General features: G+C 44.5%; 4 protein-coding genes across 4 annotated transcripts; all 4 read left to right on the forward strand.

The window, feature by feature from the left end:
- The first annotated feature begins 3260 nt into the window (after positions 1–3260).
- Positions 3261–8171, forward strand: LOC112875984. The gene is made up of 7 exons (XM_025940006.1): positions 3261–3721; positions 4786–4977; positions 5083–5355; positions 5925–6027; positions 6445–6563; positions 6783–6938; positions 7567–8171. Exons 1-7 carry the CDS (start codon positions 3386–3388, stop codon positions 8119–8121), a joined length of 1734 nt encoding a protein of 577 aa, XP_025795791.1. The 5' UTR covers positions 3261–3385; the 3' UTR covers positions 8122–8171.
- Positions 8172–9963: 1792 nt separating this feature from the next.
- LOC112875544 lies at positions 9964–10533 on the forward strand. Its single transcript, XM_025939423.1, has one exon. The coding sequence runs from the start codon at positions 9964–9966 to the stop codon at positions 10531–10533; it is 570 nt and encodes a 189-aa protein (XP_025795208.1).
- A 1625-nt stretch (positions 10534–12158) lies between these two features.
- On the forward strand, positions 12159–12776 carry LOC112875556. Its single transcript, XM_025939438.1, has one exon. The coding sequence runs from the start codon at positions 12159–12161 to the stop codon at positions 12774–12776; it is 618 nt and encodes a 205-aa protein (XP_025795223.1).
- Positions 12777–19450: 6674 nt separating this feature from the next.
- On the forward strand, positions 19451–20305 carry LOC112875991 (cell number regulator 10-like). Its single transcript, XM_025940014.1, has one exon. It carries the CDS (start codon positions 19545–19547, stop codon positions 20040–20042), a length of 498 nt encoding a protein of 165 aa, XP_025795799.1. The 5' UTR covers positions 19451–19544; the 3' UTR covers positions 20043–20305.
- Positions 20306–20473: the final 168 nt, after the last annotated feature.

Consider the following 20473-nt stretch of genomic DNA (forward strand, 5'->3'; position numbering starts at 1 on the left):
TTATCTGCAAAATGCAAGTCATTGGCAATGGCCATTGGTACTTCTTGTCAGTGTGCACCAGAACCCTTCGATAAACATTGAAGCTGCTCCGGGGGATAAAAATATTGATGAAGAATTTGAGGAGGCAAACATTGAGGCAGGTGGCACCGCAGCACCTCAATGCGTGGCTGATGAGGGCGAGAACATACCCTTTATTGTTGAACAGCTGCAAGATAAAGAATGTGAATTGGATGAAGCAATGAATGTTGATTCGTCTGATGATGATGATGATGTGCCTGAAGAATGGGTAAGCAGCGACTTCAGTCATCTTGTCGTAGATGACGGATCTAGCGTGCTTTTGGATTGCAGAGAGAATGAAATTGTTCAGGGTGCGAGATACCACTCAACTGAAGAGGTCAAGAAAGCTGTTAAGTCCCGGTCTCTCTCTCATGCGAGAGTTTAAAATAGTCGAGTGCAAATCTCGTAAGTACGATGTGGTATATATGAAGGAGGGCTGTCCGTGGCGGGTGCATGCTTATAAGGGTAAATGGAAAGATTATTAGGAATGCTCAATTGTCACTCAGCACACATGTTGGGAATGCTGCGGGGTGTTCGTGGGCTTCCACTGGTTGCAATTGTGGAATTCATCGTCCGCGGGTGTACCGATTACTTTAGAGATCGGTTCACTAAAAATCAGGCATTCATGCAAGATCCTGATAGATATTTTGGGAAAATGATGACAAAATATATGACTAAGAAGGCAGGTAGCGCCCGGCTACACCACGTACGCAATGTGGTACACAGGAGCTCAAGTTTAAGGTATCTCCTAAAGACAGAGCGCGACGTGGCATGAGACGTCAAACTCCTGTAAAGGAGTGCATTCTCAAGTTTGATGGAACTTGTTGTTGCTCATGCATGAGGCCAAAGTTTCTGCACGTACCTTATTCTCACGTAATGGCTGCTTGTGCGGATATTCGATATCCTGTCGATATATATGTTTCCCATTACTTCAGAAAGGAGACAATTGCCAGCACCTGGCAGTATGAGATCTACGGGTTCCGTTTGGTTGGATCGTTCACTGAGACAGCGAATCCTGTGATATATATTCCAGTCTCAAGATCAGCACGGGTTAAGAGAGGGCGCCGTCAGACACGTCGTATTCGTAATGATATGGATGAGTCAGAGCTCCATCCGAGGATACAGCGCTGCAGTGCATGTAATCAGATTGGACACACATATAAATATTGTCCAAACAATGATGCTGGCTCCAGTTCTGCTGAAGCTAGCCCTACAGGTGATGCTACAGATGGAACACCTCCAGTTGTATCAAGGAGTGGGAGACGTCGCCGATCGAGTGCTACTACGTCATCAGGCATCATTTAGTTGTAATTTTATTTTACCGTTGTTTGCTCATGTGTAATATTTGCCGCGTTGAGTTTGTATCAGACCTGTATGTGTATTTGTAATATTTGCCGCATTGACTAAAGACATATCAGTATTTGTGTTTGTAATTATAACTGTGACTTGGTATTTGTATATTTAAACTTGTTTGTTATCATACTATTTTATTTTTAATGGCTTCATGTATCATACTATCGTAATATTTGGATTCTACGTTGCAAAACGTTATCGTTTAACCATTTTCGTACGATTTTTAGATACAGTAATCTTCTTCGTAAAATTGAATTAAAATTTTATATGCATATATAAGAGTATGGCGAATAAATCTTATATTTGAAAAAAGTCTGAATTTTAAATAGTTTATGAAACATAAATTCCAACAAAATATAATAAAAATAATAAGCAGGGGCACCTCCCGCCCACTGGCCGGGCGGGATGCTTGCCTCAGGGATCTCTTCGCGAATAAGAAACTTTTCTTATTCGCGAAGAGGCCCTCGGGAGGGGCCTCGAAATATTTTTGGAACCTCCCGCCCGCTGGGCTGGAGGTCCCCGGCCCCACGCCTCCCGCCCGATTAACGGGCGGGAGGCACCTATTTTCCGAATTTTTCCCATCCGGCTCCCATTTTCGAATTTTATATTTTTATTTTTTAAAAAAAACTCATCTTCTGACGCAGGGCACGCCACGCCAGCCAGGCAGCCACTCCAGCCCACCAAGTGGGCTGCGTGCGTTTCTTTTACTGAAAAATCATGTGATGTCGGCCCAAAGCTACCCACAAGCGGTCATCCTGGCCCCAACGGAGTTCGGGCCCGCAAGTCGGCCTGAATGGGCGTCAGGCGAAAATGTGGGAGGGGGATAGTTTGTGGCCAATCATTTGTGCCGCCCTGCTGCTCTCCCTGATTCATGCCGATCTGACCAATGGACAACCATGTGAGCCACGCTGTCCTCCCGGGCCCACCCGTTGCCCGCATTCGATAAGCATCCGGAGCCCGCTAAAGCCGTGGGCTCCCATTTACAGATTTGTACGGGGTCGTTTTCACAAAACGAGCGCATTGGGACTTCAGATTTGGGATTTGGAAGCTGTCTAGAGATTTTTATTTTAAATTTAGTATTTTTTTATTCTACACTTTTAATAATAGCACATGGACAAACTAAATTACAAGAAATAGTCTTTGGGTCCCAGCATGGCTCCTCAACTGGATCATGCTAGGTTTTAAAGTGCTGCCAAATAGCATGATCAAAAGATATATATTTTTTTGAAAAATAAAATTATTATATTTTAAATAGAATAGGTTAAAATAAAAAAATATTGGCTTTTCTGAAATGCATTGGCAGACTGAAAATATGCAGCCATTTTGGCACTTATATTTTTCCTTCTGAATTTTAAAAGGCACTCTATTTTTTCTTCTAAATTTTAAAAACTGGCAGTGGTCAGATACACAAGAGTTTAGTTAATTTTTTTTGCGGGTAAGCAAGAGTCTAGTAGGGTATACAGAACAAAATAAATTCACACAAAAAACTTACTACCACTTATTGTATGGTCCCAATACTACACCTGTGCTTAACTTTTCAAACCTGTGAATGTCGCAAGAAACCATAACCACTCCAACATTTTTTGTTTTAGAAACATGTAAAATTATCATATCCACTTCACAATTGCGTATAGATGATTACGACCGGACCACATCGAGCGGTCCATTTCAACTTTTGAAATCTTGCTATCAACACCTGGCAGGCTACTGTTAATCAAAATATGTCCTAAGGAAATTGATAACTTTTTCTACCGAAATCATTGCTGACAAAATAAGCCTGCCTGGCTCACTTGCAACTTGCAGAATTTACAAGTCGGTCCTTCGCAAAATAAAAGCATGCACAAATCCTCTCCCTCATTCTCCTCTTCGTCGCCACTTCAACTTCAACGCTTCTCTCGCGATCGCCCAAATCCTTCCCACATCCTCCCTGCTCACTCGCCGCGAATCCGGAGGCGCCCCGCGCCCCCGGCCCCCGATGCCCGCCGCCGTCGCGGCTGCGGCGGCCGCAGCGTCTGGTGGCGCGCTTCTGCTGTACCTGCTGCTCACCTGCCGCCCGCAGGCGGCGCCGGAGTCCGAGAGGGGGAGAGAGGAGGACGAGACGTCGCCGCTGCTGTCTGGGTCCGGCGCGGCGCGGGGGAGAGGAGCGGAGAGCGGCCGCGAGGAGGAGCCGTGGCCGCACAGGGAGCCCGTGACCTGCTGCGAGGCGGCCGCGGTGGCCGCGCGCACGGCGCGGCGCACGTGGGAGCTCACTGTCGGGCGATGGGGCGTGCACGGCCTCGCCTTCGGGATTAAGCGCCACATGAACCGTCAGGTGTGCGAGATTTCTCCATATGATCTAGTTCACTCTATCTCTGAGCGTGTCATGTTCTCTGCTTCTCCTGCTCGTGTTCTGTTTTCCTTTGCTCTGCTTTGTTATCGATTGGATCAAAGCATGATTTGATCAACGGCTTTCAAAATTGAGTGATCACAAAGCACAAATGGCTACTGTAGTTAACTTCTGCATTTGGTGAAACTGAGACCTGTTGGCTCCAGTGCTGAAGCTATTAGCTAGTTGCTTTCAGAGTTTCAGTAGAGTGTTTCCTATTATCCACTTGCTGAAAGTGTTTGTGTAAAGGCTGAGCATCTGACCATTTTACGGTTTGACTTGCATTGACTTGGAAGACAGGTTTGGGTTTCCTTTTCTCTTGGGTAATTTTTTTTTTGAATTATTGGTCAGTTGCTTGTGCCTGTATACGATCACCGCACAGGATCCTGGCACTTGCGGTGTCCCGATCATAATGACGTGCTCAGTACTTGAGCTCGAGTTAAGATCGGTTTTGCATATATGTCTGGAAGTTTGATCTATTAGATCTGATTTGTCTGTTTTCTGAGTAATATAAGTTCAGAATGGTGATCATGTTATTGAAGGCATAAAGCAAATGGTGCCATTCTATTTGACGTCAAAATGGAACTACAGATTTTGGGGATGCACGATACCTATGATTTTTTTTACCTTAAGTCATTTTCATGACACATCCATTCAACTTTTGGATGGATCTCGTTTATTTGGTTGTGGTTGCATGAATATTATCGAATCAGGCGATTGTTCCGCATTAAGATCAACAGATTCAGCTCTGTCTTTGTGCCATGCCAAGTCATTCATGTCAAGTCAACAAACCGTTTATTCCATGATTGAAAATCAGCTAAATAAGTTGACTTACATCTGCATTATCTTCTTATATTAAAAATGGGCCCGTAATACAATGCTCGCTGAAAGTGGTTTAACTCTGCGTAATATTACCAGTTTGCTTCTGTAATGCTCTCTTGTACACAGTTTACACATAGGCAATGGAGGTAAACATATGGTAACTTATTTTCTCGACTGTGCCACTTCAGGGTAATTTGCAGCATGAGTATAGTGGAAATGATTGCCGTCAACTTAGAGGCCATCAGGCACATGCTGAAGTTTCTTCTCTCCTTGAGTACTTGAAGCTTTGCATGTTCTTCTCAAAGAAATCCTTTTCAGCATTTCTGAAGTTTGGTGGGTACAAACAAGAAGACATTCTCATTCACAAGGCTAGGTCGAGGGTGAGTAAGTATCACTGACGTTAACTTGCGCGTAAGGTCATAATTAACGTTCAGTCCCATATGTATTTAGAAAGTGTCTTATTCTTGGTTCATTGCTTAATGCAGCTCATGCAGCCTTCTTTCGCACTGGTGTGTGACAAAAGGACCAAGTGTTTTCTGCTTTTCATTCGGGGTGCTATCAGTACTAAAGAGCGGCTGACAGCAGCAACTGCTGCTGAAGTTCCTTTTCACCATATAATTCTAAGTGAAGGACAGATCAGCAATGTAGTTTTAGGTTATGCACACTGTGGGATGCTTGCTGGAGCTCGTTGGATTGCAAGACTAGCTATTCCCCATCTTCATAACAAAATACAAGAATTTCCTGGGTACCAAATAAAGGTAATCCTCACTAATTCTGTTCGTGTGAATGAAACACATACATGTGAGTTTACCATATCTGAATACACGACCCCTTTTATTTTTGTCTACTCTGCTTGTTGTTGACAGTGCTAATTTGCAACTATTAGCTGTTGGTGATTTATGGGCTGTAAGGACACTTAAATTATTAATGTCCAGGTCATCTTGTTGTCAAGAGGTAGCACTGCTTTATACTTATGCATTTCACTGAAACAAATGGAAACTTGCCCTTGCATTTGTTAGTTTGTGTTGAAATTTTAAATTAAAAGGATGGCCTACTTAATTTTCTACCTATGTTGGTATGCTATCGGTAGAGCTTTCTAGAGGTGCCTGATAATGTGGTTAGGGCATGTACCTCTTAAGCTTATGAGTTCATCTGGCTCTCTTCTTCAAACTGCTGCATAAGGCTAGCATTAGTGCTGTGGACAAATAATAAGCTTGTATTTAATAGGTATTGCGGGTATAGTCTATAATCGTATTAGATTTCTTTCCAGACCATGTTTACATGTCTAAAATTGATATAATCCAACTTGTATTATCCTTTGTACTAGGTCATTGGACATTCAATGGGAGCTGGCATTGGAGCAATTCTGACATGTATTCTCCGTGAGCATTATGAGTTCTCTTCCTGCAGTTGTCTGGCATTTGCTCCTCGTAAGTGAAATCTACAAACTTTCAGTTTTGTTGATTGTTGAACATAGATTTAATTTGGAGATCTTGTCTGGCATTGAGATGCCCCATCGGCTTTGTGTTTCAAGTTGGCTAGTTGGTCACTTTCAGTCACTTTCATTAGTCTTTCTTTGTTTGAATGGTGGTAAATAAGTCACTGCACAAGATTGTCATCCATGCTAACTATTTTCTGGAAATTTATTCCTGAATTTGCATCAGTTAACCATGATTGTAAAGTAGAGTTACAATAAAGCCTTTTAGCAATGTCATTGCTGAATGCAGTGTTAATGAAACTATATTTGACTGTGAGATCTATGCTATCTGTACTGAGAAGTGACAGAAGCATATTTCCTTTGTAGGAAACGATTTCCAGAATTCTAAAGTACCTTTTATGTTATTTAGCTGCCTGTATGACATGGGAGCTGGCGGAGTCTGGCAAAGAATTCATCACTTCTCTTGTCAATAGAAATGATGTGGTACCATCATTTTCAAAAGTTTCCACTGAGAGCCTGCGATCTGAGGTACCCTGATGGCAACTCTTTGCCGCAGCTTATAAACTGTAACTGGAGTTTAGCTGACACAGACTCCTTTAGTAGTTGACGAGTAAAAGTATCAAAATACTACGAAGTACTCCTCGCTGAAATCTCTTTTTTCAAGAAAACAGCAATTCTTGCCTTAATCATTTTCTGATGTCGCAATATGTTTTGGTTTTAAATTGACCTTTTATTTCTCTAATGTAGGTAATGGTATCATCAAAGCTGGATGATGTGCAGGGCCACTTTCACCATGGTTTATTTTCCAGTATAAGTCAGCGTGTTGCCTTCTTCAGGTCCCATATGCTTACCATCTCTCATTCAACCGAGAAGATAGCAGATCATGACTCTAGTATTTCTGAGGTAAAATCCCTCAAAATCTCCGGCTTCTACTCATGAACATTTTATGGCTGCTTTGGTTACTGGAACCACCAAGTCATTAACACAATGATATCTCTATTTTTCTATCTTGAAATAAAGGTCTTTAAGGCACATCTTGAGTCCTACACAAATATAATATTAATCACCCAGGTTTTTTAACGTACTAGTAGCAGTTCAGATCCACAGAATATTTTTGGTGTGCCGTCCCAAACTCTAGCAATACCACTAGTCCACTAGCAACTGTGGGCCTGCAATTCTTCTTTCTAGTGTTTAGTAGCCCGTACATATTGGTTCCAGTGATTATCCTTTCATTGACAATGCAATCATTAAAAAAAAACCTTTGCACACTTCTCACTTCTGCCAAGTACATTTCTGCTTATTTCTGAGTTTCCTGGGATACCCCTTCTTTCACCAAGGCAATCAAAGTAAACGTGAATATTAACTTCAGTTGAACCGACCGACCAATATTTTCAGAAGGGACTCTTTGAGTTTTCTGATTACATCAGTAAGTGCTATGTCACTTTGCCATAGTGTGAGCATGCTATAAAAAAAATCTCTTATTTGAAACTAAAATTATGATTTTTGAGAACTTATTCCTTCTGCCATGCAGCCTTTGCTCAAAGATTCGGCAGATTGGATACAGCCCCCAGTAAATGGACACAGCATCGACTGCAGCGGGCAACAAGTTGTTACCTCTGAAGAAAGGGTCACACTAGTTAACACTGAAGATGTTACCTGTGTGAAGTCTGCTGTTTCAGGCTTCACATCACAAGAAGATTCTGATAGCAATGGAACATTGGACACTCATCAGCCATCCACGACAACAAATGAAGGAGAAGAAGCTCTGAATCAGAATGGCACCCGAAATGATAAACAGAAAGAACCGATTTCTGCCAGCGGTTCGCGCCAATTCTTCCCTCCTGGGAGGATCATTCACATGGTTGCACAGCCCCCGCCGGACCCAACTCCTGGTGAGGGCACCAGCAGCAACGAGATCATCGGAATTTACGAAACGCCGAGAGATTTGTATGGCAAAATAAGGCTCGCGCCGAATATGATTAAAGAGCATTACATGCCTAGTTATATAAGTACAATGGAATCGTTGTTGGAACAGCTTCAGAAGGACGATGACAATACTGTATGTACTACATCAAATGACCTGTGAATTATATTGTAACAAAACTCAGTTGTGATTAATCCCATTCTTTTTCATTACATGCATTTCTCTCTCTCTCTCTCTCTCTCTCTCTCTCTCTCTATCACTCACATCTCTCTCAAATCGATTGCACGATTGAACCTGATTGTTGACACGTGTTATGCTACTAGTACTGATTTACCTACAATGTAATAAATTTATTATTGGGTCAAAATGGAAAACATCTCGTTGACCTCGTGAAATGGACGTCCTCCGGACGCTTGGCTCGTCCTCCAGCCCTCCACAAGCCGGCATGCATGCATGCCGGCCGCTGGGAATCCTCTCGACCTCACGCTACAAGAGATGAAGAGAGCACCCCCTGGTCCATGAAACAAGGAGCTCCCTTTGGCTGGCTCGCTCTGACCTCCGATCGACATGGCTTCCCCGGCAGGTGCTGCTTGTCTTCGCGGCCTCGTCGTCGTCCTCGCCGTCTCCGCCTCCCTGTGGGGCGCGGCCGCCGCAGTGAACGTCAAGGAGACGTGCCAGTTCACGGCGCACCCGGATTGGTGCGAGAAGGCGCTGGGCAAGCTGCTGACGAAGGAGGGGCCCGCGCCGGAGCCGGAGCCGGCGCCGGCGCCGACCTCCACCTGAGAGATTGACTCGCTATACATCTGGCTTACAATGCGTTGTAATTTTGGCGTCGCGTTATTTGATTAATTGTGAAGTCGCTAAATAGTTCCTGAGTGAACTGATTGATCAACTCATCTCTTTTTGACGTACCTGTCATCCCGTGGCATGTATAGAAAAGAGCTGTATCATCTTTGAAACTCCATCTGTGCTTGTACACAAAATGAACAAAAAAAAAGGAGACACCTGCTTTTTTTATTTTTGTCATAACGAGCTTCACTTTCTGCATTAGATATCAATAAGCGTATGAGAACCTTATAGAAAAGAGAGTAAGATCATCCAACTATCGTCTAAGTTTGATTTTGACCATCAAACCGCAAAACAAAAGGCGTAGAAGAGAACTACAAGAGAGGACTCCCTCCAGTAAAAAAACGCTTGACGTACTGGGCATAATTCAGTCTCCACATACTGTGTGCCCTTGACTACTATTTTCTTTCAAAACATATATTTATAAAATAAAGCGAATCTATAAGGTTATGAAAGCACTTCTCAAGACAAATCTTGCTAAAAGTCAAAGTTTTAAAAGGTTTGGCTAAACTTTGTTTGAAACTCCAACTATTTACGACCAGAGGGAGTATATCCCTCAATATACAACATGACGGGAACTAAATGATTCTTTTTGTAACAGTTGGTCACATGATAGAATCCGATCCTGTTACTGTTAATACACATGCAACAAAATACTTGTGTCACAATTAATGACATTTTGTGAATATACTTGATTTACAAAAGTTAAACTTGAACACCATAGGTGCCAAGGTCAATTCAAAAAAATCTGTAAGGTGTATACCGAGGAACGAACAGATTTCACTTCAACAGTAAACTTGCAATTTCGCCACATATGGCAGCAGTGACCAAAATTTGAAACGGAATACTTCTTTAGAGACAAACTTTGTATTAGAACTTTAGAAGCTGTAGCATCACGGCTCTGTACATATTTCCAGTTTCGACCTTCATCTGAAGCCATACCAACCTAACAGAACAGTCACCAACAGAGTAAATTTAGCCGGTCAATTTGCGTTGACCGCCTGCCGTGTCCCTCGTCCGTACGCTCGGGCTCACCGTGCAATCCGGCAGCAAACCTCTCTTGGCCTCACGCTACAAGAGAACACCTCGAACGGAATGGAATGCTCCATGAGACAAGGATTTCGCCTTTCCTGTATGCCACCGCTCGCGCCGAACAACATGGCTGCTGCTGCTTCCCTTCGTGTCGTCGTCGTCCTCCTCGCCGTCTCGATGTCCTCCCTCCGGCGCACCGCCGCCACGGTCACTGTGGAAGAGGCGTGCAAGCAGTACACGAAGCACCCGGAGTACTGCGTGACGGCCCTGTCGTCGGCGGACCCGGCGATGAAGGAGGCGGCCGTACAGGGCGGCCTACCGGGGCTGGCGGAGCTCTCGCTATCGCTGGCGGCGCAGCGCGGCGCGGAGACGGTCACGTTCGTGAAGGGCCTGGCCGACATGCCCGGCGGGATGCCGCCGGAGTGCCTGCAGAACTGCGTGGCGAAGTTCCAGGAGGCGGTGGCCGACCTGCAGCGGTCCAAGACGGCGATGCAGGAGTCCAAGGACGCGTCCGCTACCGGCGTGTCGTCGGGGCTGGCGGCGGCGAAGACGGACGGCGACGAGTGCATGAGTAACTGCCACAGAATAGAGGGCGGCGGCGAGCTGGTCATCGTCGACAAGATCGGGGACCTCAGCAAGATGTGCTCCGTCGCCCTGTCCCTCGCCGATGCTTCCATTCATAATCGCAACGCATGAGAAGACGGATGCATGGTGCATTATTGGCACGTGTCTTCTAACCTGTCACACCGTTGTTGCATTTTCCTATTCCACTGTACAACATAGCTATGACCAATTTGCATGTGTTATCAATGAATTGTACCCCTTCCAGTGATTTTAAAAAATACATACCATGAAACGGTTACCAAATACCAATACATTACTGATTACTTTGTCCAGCAAGTACTAATATAAAAATGTATTCAAAAGTGCATTTTAGCTGTACCACATTGAAAAGTTCAATAAAAATATAAAAAATAATTTGAATACCAAATTCTTAAACTTGTTGAGAACATTAATCCGATATTAGAATCTCGTTCCCCGCGCATGCTCTCTCGCTAGATTTTAGGTCACACAATTCGACAGTATCCATGTGCAATTTACAGTAAATGTTGAATCTAATATATTGTTGGTAGCCCTGACAACTCATCTCTCTTCATCTTCTTCTATCCTTCCCTCCTTTCTTTCATCTTACTTTCATTCCTTCCCTCCTTTCTTTCATCTTACTTTCATTCCTCCTTTTCCTCTCCTCTCCATGGAGGGGCAGGGAGCTTGTGCCGGGATGTCTATTTATAGCACGTGCGACTAGCTGTCATATCATCGTACATGTTCGTTGAAGATAGTAATATTTCAGAATAAAATAAAATATTCCAAAATAAAATAAAAGGTTGGGGATAATATTACAGAGATAGAAATTGCAGGCAAAACAAATTATCCCAAAATACTTTTATCTTGTTTTAAAATATTTTATTTTATTCTGGAACATTGTTATCTTCAGCAGATGTATGTGATGATACAATGACTAGTCGCAATTGCTACGAAGAGACACCTCCAGCTTGTGCCCTCTGTTTCCATGTTGGATGCGCCATCGAATCATAGTCAACAGAATTGCACGAGAGGTAGGAAGGACGTCAACACAATCGCGCGAGAGGTAGGAAGGACGTCGGGGGGCGACACGTTGGTGTTGGTGTGTGGCTGCTGAAATTGTTGTTAGCGTTAGAGTGGTGGCGATCGAGGAGTCGTCGTCGTCGTCGTATGGCAGCACGACAAAACGATGGCACCGTTGAATGTAGGTTGCACTAAAAGATAGCAGGACTGCGGGAGGATGGTCAGTAGGAGCAAGCTAGTGTTGATAGAGAATTAGAGATGGGTGGCAGAAAAAAATAAGTGAAGAACAACAAAAAAAGCAGATTCGCCAATGGATCGAGGTCCAGCCGTTTTCTTCATAAGCCACGCGCGCCCTTGAAACGGACCCGCCAAAGAGGGAGACGACGGGGCCGATGCAACCGCTCGGTTACCAGAAATCGGGTGCGATCGAGTTGACACTGTCGCTGCAGCTGCATCTCCCGTAGCCCTATATGCCATGCACAGCAGTTGGCTCGCAAAACGCTCCCGGCCGCAGGTGCGTACGAGACGGTGGCGCGGCCTCCTCGGTACGGTGGCTCCATGGAGCTAGCTCCGCCGCGCCGCGCAGCATATATTTCCGATACTCTCGCACGCCAGCCGTGCATTCTATTTCTGGCTCCGCTCCGAGTGAGAGAGACGCCGGCCGATCAAGCACAAGCATACGCGTTCCCGATCGACCACCTATCGCCGTGCCGGTCATGGAGGCGAGATCGGCCATGAGCTGCTACTGCGGCTCCCTCCTCGCCGTGGTGGTGGTGCTGTTCCTCTCGGCCTCCCTCGGCACCGGCGCCGGCGCCGGCGCGGACCTCAAGGGTTCGTGCGCCGCGACGCCGCACCCGGACGTGTGCGTGAGCGCCCTCCAGAAGGATTCGGACGCCAAGGCGGCGGCCAGCCCGCGCGACCTGGCGGAGGCGGCGATCCGCGCGGCGTCGGCGGCGGGGTCCGCGGCGGGCGATTACGCGCGGCGCGAGATGGACACGGTGAAGGACAACGGCATGTGGCAGTGCCTGAACGAGTGCGCCGAGGACATCGAGGAGGCGCTCTCCCACCTGGACGACTCGGACGGCGAGATCGACGACGGCAAGATGAAGGACGTGAAGCTGTTCCTGGACACGGCGGAGCAGAACGTGTGGGACTGCGACCAGAGCTGCAGGGGCGCCGCCAACACCCCCGTCAAGACCGCGCTGCTCGCCAAGAACGAGGACTTCGAGAAGCTCATGTCCGTCGCCCTCGCGCTCATCAAGCGGACCGCCGCCGGCGACGCGGCGCAGGGGCCGGCAGCAGCGTCCAAGCCCAAGCCCAAGACCAAACAGTGAGAGATCTCATAATGTTGCTAGTAACCAATTGATTCGCGCGCGCGATATATATAATGTTTGTTGTAGCCTTGGTATTGTGTCATTATTAATTCGATTAGCTTGCTGCAAAAAAATCATTTATTTGTCTTGATGTTTATCTAGCTCATTGTGTAGGAGATGATTATTAGAAATAAAAAACATTAAGCTTCATCTTTAATCCTTTTTTATATCACCCCCCCCCCAAAAAAAAAAGAAACAAGTCAAGAAGAGCTTTCATTCATGTAGCATGTTTGATGTACGGACTTCGCTGGGCTGAATAAACTTGGCCTACCTCATCTCCATCTTTTATTATCTTTTTTTTTGCGGGGTCATCTTTATATTTTATCTGGGCTGAAAATGTGTTCATGGGTTGGGCCCTATCTGCGTGCAGTAATATAGTAGGTTCGGCTGCATTTCGGAGTGCATAGTGGACGCTGCTGGATACAGCCCACTATATCACTACTGACTGTATCAGGACGCCGGCCATCCCTTGGGCCATCCTCCACGGCCCACAGGATGGCCGGCGCCGCCGTCGCAAGTTGCCGCCGCCTCGAGGTGTCAGGCTGTGGGTGGGCCCTCCGCCGATCCTACATGGAAGGGGACAAGATGGGTTTGGATTATCGAAGGAAAGAGCAGTGAAGCTGCTGGTTTGGCTGCATTGCACACGCCTGCCTCGCTACTCTCGATTACGTCATCGACGCGTTCTTTGAAAGCACCGGTAAGGTCCTAACGGTTTCGATGAGTGAGCAACCAAAGGATCGATCAAATGATGCAACCCGATGCAATTTCTTTAATCTTTTTTTAAGGATTTGTGTGCATCCTTGCCTGGTTGCTTATCTTCTATTATATTAATAAGTAAGTATTAAAAGAAACCACCACATTCACTGAGAGGGTCTAAAAATTCATACTTAATTTTGAAATAGAGATATAAAAAGATCTTGAAAAAAGGAAAAGATCTATATGATTGATACATGAGTATATATGACATCCTTTCTTATTGTAATAATAAACAGATACAAAACATCATGTCCTTTATAAGAGTTCCCACGTAACTTGGTAATGCGCCTCAAATCTTGGTCTGAAATATATATATATATATATATATATATATATATTGTATTAATTAATCAAACTATCTATGGACGGAGTCCGCTTGCTTGGTCTGTTAGTGATCTTTAGATTGTTAGAGCTTTATTCGCGGAGCATCGGGTGACTTGGGCAGATGGAGCTTGATTCATCTTAAATATGGGATAATTCGATAGAAGTCAATAGCCACAACAAGATGAAGACGAGGAGCGGATCGATGCGCTCCAAGCCACATATGCACTTATCCTATTGCTGCCCAGGAAATGCAACGATGCAAAATGAATGTACATCACCTCGGTTGATGATTTGGGATCAGAACCGGTAACAAGACCATGTCACCTCTTTCATTGCCCAGCTACCCAGCGGGTCTGACGCCTTATCAGTTGGGATTATCTAGCCTCACACCTTACATAGTACAGAGATCTCTCGACTATGCCGTAGCTCGACTTCAACTCCACGATCCGCTCTGCGTCGGCAGTAATTGAAACCTTACTTTGCTATGGAATATTATGTTCGCCGAGAGAGTCTAGAAATTTCCCTTTACATCGTTGAATTTGATGAAGATCTAACGGTCTAAATTAACCAAAAGAGTCCATATCAAATTCAATAAAGATGCAATATTCTAAACTACCTAAAAGAGTCTGTATCCAATTAAATCTAAAGCTATAGTAGATAGCAAATACAGAGTCCGCGTGACCTAAGAAGCCATGTTTCCATCTGTGTCTTGGCTTACAGCATGCATTAAACTATTCCATATTTCATAACCTATCCAAAGATATCTAGACCCCTAAGTGAATTTTGGTGTTTAGTTGACAAAATATATACGTTTAATCTCGTTATCTTGCATATGTGCAGGTGCCAAAATTGAACATGCAAAAAATATGATGAAGTACGACCTCTAGAAAGGAAATAAAAAAGTGGTGGTTGAAATTTACTCGCAAAGTAGACTTTTGTTCTATTTTTGAGTATAGGAACCCCGTACTATCAAGAGGGATTTTGATCATTAGATTTTGACTTAGAACTACTACTCAAGAGAACCCATATAAATACTAGTGAGCCACAAAAATCACTTCAAAATGAAATTTTGAGAGTGTCTCTGCTAAAACCGGAGTCTTCGAGTTTACGTTCGGAATGTCTGGGAACAATATCCGGAGTATCCGGACATATACCTAGAGTATCCGGGTACCCTTTCACCAACGGCAGATCTCCGGATCTCTGTCCGGAATGTCCGGGGACAATGTCCGGAGTATCCGGGCATATGCCCGGAATATCCGGATACCCTTTCACCAAAAGCTAGTTTTTTATGACTGAAGGTATAAATACCCCCATATCCCTTCAGCTAGAACTCTCCTGCCCATTTTTTTAGCTGAACACCCTTATAAGCTTTTCAACATCTCTCTCACTCCTTCTTCATTTTTTGAGAGATTCCTTTGAGGGACTCAAGTGAAAGTGTTGCAAGAGAAGTAATCCGTGCTAGTGAGCTGCTATTCCATTCTCTCGAGTACTTAGTTTTTGTCGAGCCGGTGAATTCAAGTTTGTTACTTCTGGAGCTTTAAGCTCCTAGACGGCTAGGCGTGCTTGTGAATGCTCAGCTGAAGTTGTGAGCATCACAGAAAGTTTGTAATTATTTTTTCTCTTGGAGGAACTTATAGCAAGTGACCTTGGGCTTAAGCATTGGTCTCGCCCTTAGGTGAGGAGCATAGGAGTTCTTGAGCACTGTCTCTTGAACTCTCCCTCAACGGAGATGTAGTTCCTTTGAGAGTGAACTTCGGAAAACAAATCTCTATCTCTCCATGTGCTCTTTACTTAAGTTGTTATCTATTTACTTGCGAGACTAACTTTTTAGGGTTTGAGTTTGATCTCTTATTTACAAACTTCTAGCTTGAACCAGTTGGTGAGAATCACTTATAAGGAACCCCTAGTGCTTGCTATACTCGATCTAAATTTTTTGCATCTTTATTGTAGTTTGTCACTGAAATTTCATACCCGGACATTTCGAATATAATATCCAGAAACTCCGGACCTCAAGTCCGGAGTATCCGAACATATACCCGGAGTATCCAGATATATATCCGGAGTATCCGGACATTTGGATTACTGATTGTTTAAAAAGTATTTTAAAGTTGTAGATCAGCCTATTCACCCTTCTCTGGACATCTTGAAGTCCTTTCGCTATGCATAACTTGGAGAGGGAACCCTCTTATAAGACTCGGATAGGAAAAGTGATCTAGCCAAGTAAATAAATAAATGGCCAACTTAGATTCCAGATAGCAACAAAATCTACTAGACCTACGAGTTTTTTCACGCCTTGATCGCTTGCCTTCTTGCGCCGAGTTGCTTTTAACTTTTTCTTATATCAAATTCGAGTGCACAACTTTTTTTAATTGTGCCCTAATACCATATAATTTATAGTGTTCCATATGAGGAAATCGTACCAAAATTGATGGAGGTAGACAAAAGTACAAAAGGTATCGTTCAGAGACAAAATATTTTATAATAGAAGAACTTTACAGGATATTACTCAACGGAGATTCACAATTCTGTGGGCATACAGATAGTTCCATACAAGTCACAATCACGGGGACGTAGAGTAAAACACCAAAACTTAGAAATAGATGCATGGAAGAAATCAGGAATTTAATCGTGTGAGGAATCAAGCAGTATAAATGATTCTTAACCTTATAATCTTACAAGTACATGAAAAAATACTGGACAAGGGACACAAATGTGATCTATTCCTCTAAAGAAGTTTGGAGCCTGAATTATCCTGCAACTTGCAATTAAGTATTTGAGCATCGCAATAGAGCTTTGAAAATTACAAAGGGGCACCTAAAAAAAATCTAACAATGTTCTCATCCCTCTCTCTCCGTGCATGGCATATGGTGAACTTAAATGGCTGAGATATGTATTTCCTTCATAGATATAGCTAAGCACCTGGCACAGCAAGACATCTGTACCAGCATTGACAGATAAACTAGTGAACGCTAGCGTCCGAGGCTCCGAGCAAACGACCAGCAACGGCGGAGGCTGCGCAGCAGCTGCTCACGGACGGGCAAAGCAGAGCCACATCTGGGCAGGTGTGGGTAAGCGTAAGCAAATGATAAAGAAGGAGCAAGGTTGAACTGATGAGGAAGGTAGAAAAAGGGAGGAGAGAAAAGAAAATTATTGGTTTAGTTCATTATATAATTATATTCATTAGTTTTACTATATTTTTCATATGAAATTATATTATTATGAAATCGCACTATAAATTGTAGGAGAATATAATTTGATGTATACAACGAGTCGTACAGCTTGGTGCATATTTGACATCTTCCATGTACTCGTGAAAAGATAGGAAAAACTGTTCTACCAAACGTTTTTCAAAAGAGCTCCATATCCATCAGAGAAGCCGCTTTATCAGAGAGTCATAACAAGAGCCGTTTCAGCCACAGCTGGAGCCCTGCCAAACTAGCTCTAAATCGATAGCTCTAAGTCAATAGCCTCTAGTACACAACAAATGATTCAAATAGCCGCTATCCCTGCTCCTCTTCGCTTAGAAAAAACAGCAAGCTCTGACTCTCGGAGGCAATATAAACTCAGCAACTGAGTTGAACTAAATAGGGAACTTCTCCACTAGATGCAACTGACACGAAACACACTAATCAATTTCAAATGTACGGAGGAAGAAAATGAAAGATGGAGAAATTGGTAGAAATAGCTGGAGAAAACAGAAGTCAAAGAAAAGAGTTAGAAATGCAACAAAGATATATCTAGAACTATCCATCTCGGCGATGACAACGCTCTAAAATGGGCTAATTTATATAGTTAGATGGGATAAAAATAAATTAAAAATATACAGTAACCAAATGGAAAAATATCAATAGGTTCGGCCAAATAAAAAATTAAAACATATATACATTAATATATCACACATATAAGTTTTGCATCGACAAGTGAAAATAATTAAATATAATATTTTTTACCGAAGTCAGCAGGAAGGTCATAATCTATTTTTTAATATAACCACTTATTTAATCCATGATCATTTTTAATTCACTCCCACAATAAGTCAACTGGATAGGTGCTCTAAAAACTTGACTAAATATCCTTTCACTAAATAATAATTAAAATATTGCAAGGCACAGATCGAAGTCCAACCTGTAAGTTACAACATGTTGGCTTCGACAACATCACCAACACATACATATAAATATATTTAAACATATATTCAAGTTGACCCCACGTTACAATTAATCATCAAACTTTGCTAAAATATGCATCCATATTGAAGGTGATCCATTATTAAATTCAATTCTTAAATTTAGATTTTGCATGTTAAAGTATTAAAATTATGCAAATGTGATATAGAATAAAGGAATTTAAAATTCGATGGTTGATATGAACTCCTGTACGTAGAAAGCTGTAGATACTATTCAACGAGAGATAAATAAAATATCAAATACATCTCTTCTGTTCAGAAAAAACTAAAAAAATCAAACATAAAAAACTAGCTACCCGAGCTACTAGCGCGGGCCACCTTGCTAGTTATAATTTATTTACAGGCGTCGATACTTGGCTGCTTGATCAGCAATTTAATCTAGAGGTGACGAACATGGTGACGGGGTTATATGCGTATATTTATATATATATGCCAAACGACGAGTCCATGATTGAACTAACAACCTGTTTGATGAGTCGTTGCAGTATTGCCCAGGCTGTGGCCAATTGCTACAAGTCTACGGGTTTCGTGCGATCGGATGCATGGTGCCTCTCACTTTTTATTGATCTATATAACACATGATGAAAGCTCCGTTGCTTTTGCGTTGTGGGGAAAAAGAAACTACTGGCAAATTGCAGGTTCTTATTAGCAGCTGAATTGATCTAACTGTTGCAACAAACTACCGTGTCAGTGCTTCTAATTTACCTGCGCGCTTCGTTGATCGTTTACCAGTCATCCTTAATTGATCTCAGCAAAGTAGAACAGGCAAGCATCTAGCTTGCGTAGTAGAATTCACATCGCGTCGCGCGTGCACTAATTAGGTCCAAAGTGTATGTGCAATCGAACAGCTATGCCACCGTTGCTTGGCCTTTACTACGAGGATCCTCGAATTTAAATAAATAAAGAAAATATCTCTAGGAGCCGGCATGGTCGACCCGGCCAGCTGGCCTAAACGAAGAGATGGAGACAGAATTTCGGGGCCCACCAACCGCCGAACTACTCGCCGTTCCTCCTCGCGTACGACGGCAGGCGGAGTCCACCGCAGACTTTGGCCAACCGAAAAAAAAAAAGAGAACACGTTACACGGCAAGGAACTGATCAGATCAAACGCATCGCGCACTCGATTGCTACAGAAGCTTGGCCCATGTGCAGCGCAGAGGAGACTTTCCAGTCGGCTTCACCGCGCGCGGGTCAGTCAACGGGACCACCCCGCTGGCTACGGCGGCGGAAGGGCGGGCGGGCTACCTCGCCACGCGGATTGGATCAGGCCGACCCGGCACCCGCACCCCACTTGGCCCATTTGCACTTTGGCCCGGTCCGGCCCCTCTCGTTATATAAGAGCACCCCGGCAACGAACGCCACCAAGCGCGACTTGACTCCGAGCAAACACACGGCAGCTGCTCTAGTGCTCTGTACTTTCCGCTCGCTCTCCACCCTCCACCCGGCGGCCGCCGATCGAGACTATGTATCCGGCCAAGCCCAGCGATCCGGCGCCGGAGCCGGTGACCGGCTTCCCCGTCGGCGGCGTCCCCGGCGCTCCGGCGGCGAGCCAGTGGTCCTCGGGTCTCTTCGACTGCTTCGACGACTGCGGCCTCTGCTGCCTGACGTGCTGGTGCCCGTGCATCACGTTCGGTCGCGTCGCCGAGGTCGTGGACCGCGGCGCGACGTCGTGCGGGGCGAGCGGGGCGCTGTACGCGCTGCTGGCCTACCTCACGGGGTGCCAGTGGATCTACTCCTGCACCTACCGCGCCAAGCTGCGCGCCCAGTTCGGCCTCCCCGAGAACCCCTGCTGCGACTGCTGCGTCCACTTCTGCTGCGAGCCCTGCGCGCTCTGCCAGCAGTACAAGGAGCTCAAGGCACGCGGATTCGACCCAGACCTCGGGTGGGAACTCAACGCCCAGAGAGCCAACGCCGGCGGCGCCGCCATGTACCCGCCCGCCGCACAAGGCATGGGCCGCTGAACTCATTCATCGATCTTGATCTCATCTCATCCGTGCTGAGGATCATCAGTCGACGAGTTTATTTGCTTCCAATTCGTGCATGGTGAATTGTTATGTACTGCTGTGTGTTATTTGTGTGTGCGTTTGATTTCTTTGTTCCATGCTTTGGAATAAAAAGAATGTCAATTAAGTGGTTCCCAATTCAAACGTAGTGTTGCTCAAGTGCTAATCTCCCTGTCATCGGAAGGAAGTAAAAAAGAAATGCTAATAACAGTTTAACTTCAGCTCCCAATCCTTAACTGAGACGACGCAACATTCAGCGGGTCGTTGCTGATTTGTAAACTCGCTGGAGATTTCTTCATTTCTTGCCCAGCCAAAGCAACGTCTGCTGCGTTCAGCTCTGCTGGTGCCAACTTGGATGATCGTCAATGGGAGATAGGACAATAAGACAA

The sequence above is a fragment of the Panicum hallii genome, chromosome 9 (assembly GCF_002211085.1).
Source record: "Panicum hallii strain FIL2 chromosome 9, PHallii_v3.1, whole genome shotgun sequence".
NCBI lineage: Eukaryota > Viridiplantae > Streptophyta > Magnoliopsida > Poales > Poaceae > Panicum > Panicum hallii.

Bases quoted from the DNA above. Each gene is read 5' to 3' on its own strand.
- LOC112875984 (XM_025940006.1), top strand. From the start codon at position 3,386: ATGCCCGCCGCCGTCGCGGCTGCGGCGGCCGCAGCGTCTGGTGGCGCG. The intron at 4,978-5,082 runs GTGAGTAAGTAT...TGCTTAATGCAG, and splicing joins TTCACAAGGCTAGGTCGAGG to CTCATGCAGCCTTCTTTCGC. The intron at 6,028-6,444 runs GTAAGTGAAATC...TATGTTATTTAG, and splicing joins TTGTCTGGCATTTGCTCCTC to CTGCCTGTATGACATGGGAG.
- LOC112875544 (XM_025939423.1), top strand. From the start codon at position 9,964: ATGGCTGCTGCTGCTTCCCTTCGTGTCGTCGTCGTCCTCCTCGCCGTC.
- LOC112875556 (XM_025939438.1), top strand. From the start codon at position 12,159: ATGGAGGCGAGATCGGCCATGAGCTGCTACTGCGGCTCCCTCCTCGCC.
- LOC112875991 (XM_025940014.1), top strand. From the start codon at position 19,545: ATGTATCCGGCCAAGCCCAGCGATCCGGCGCCGGAGCCGGTGACCGGC.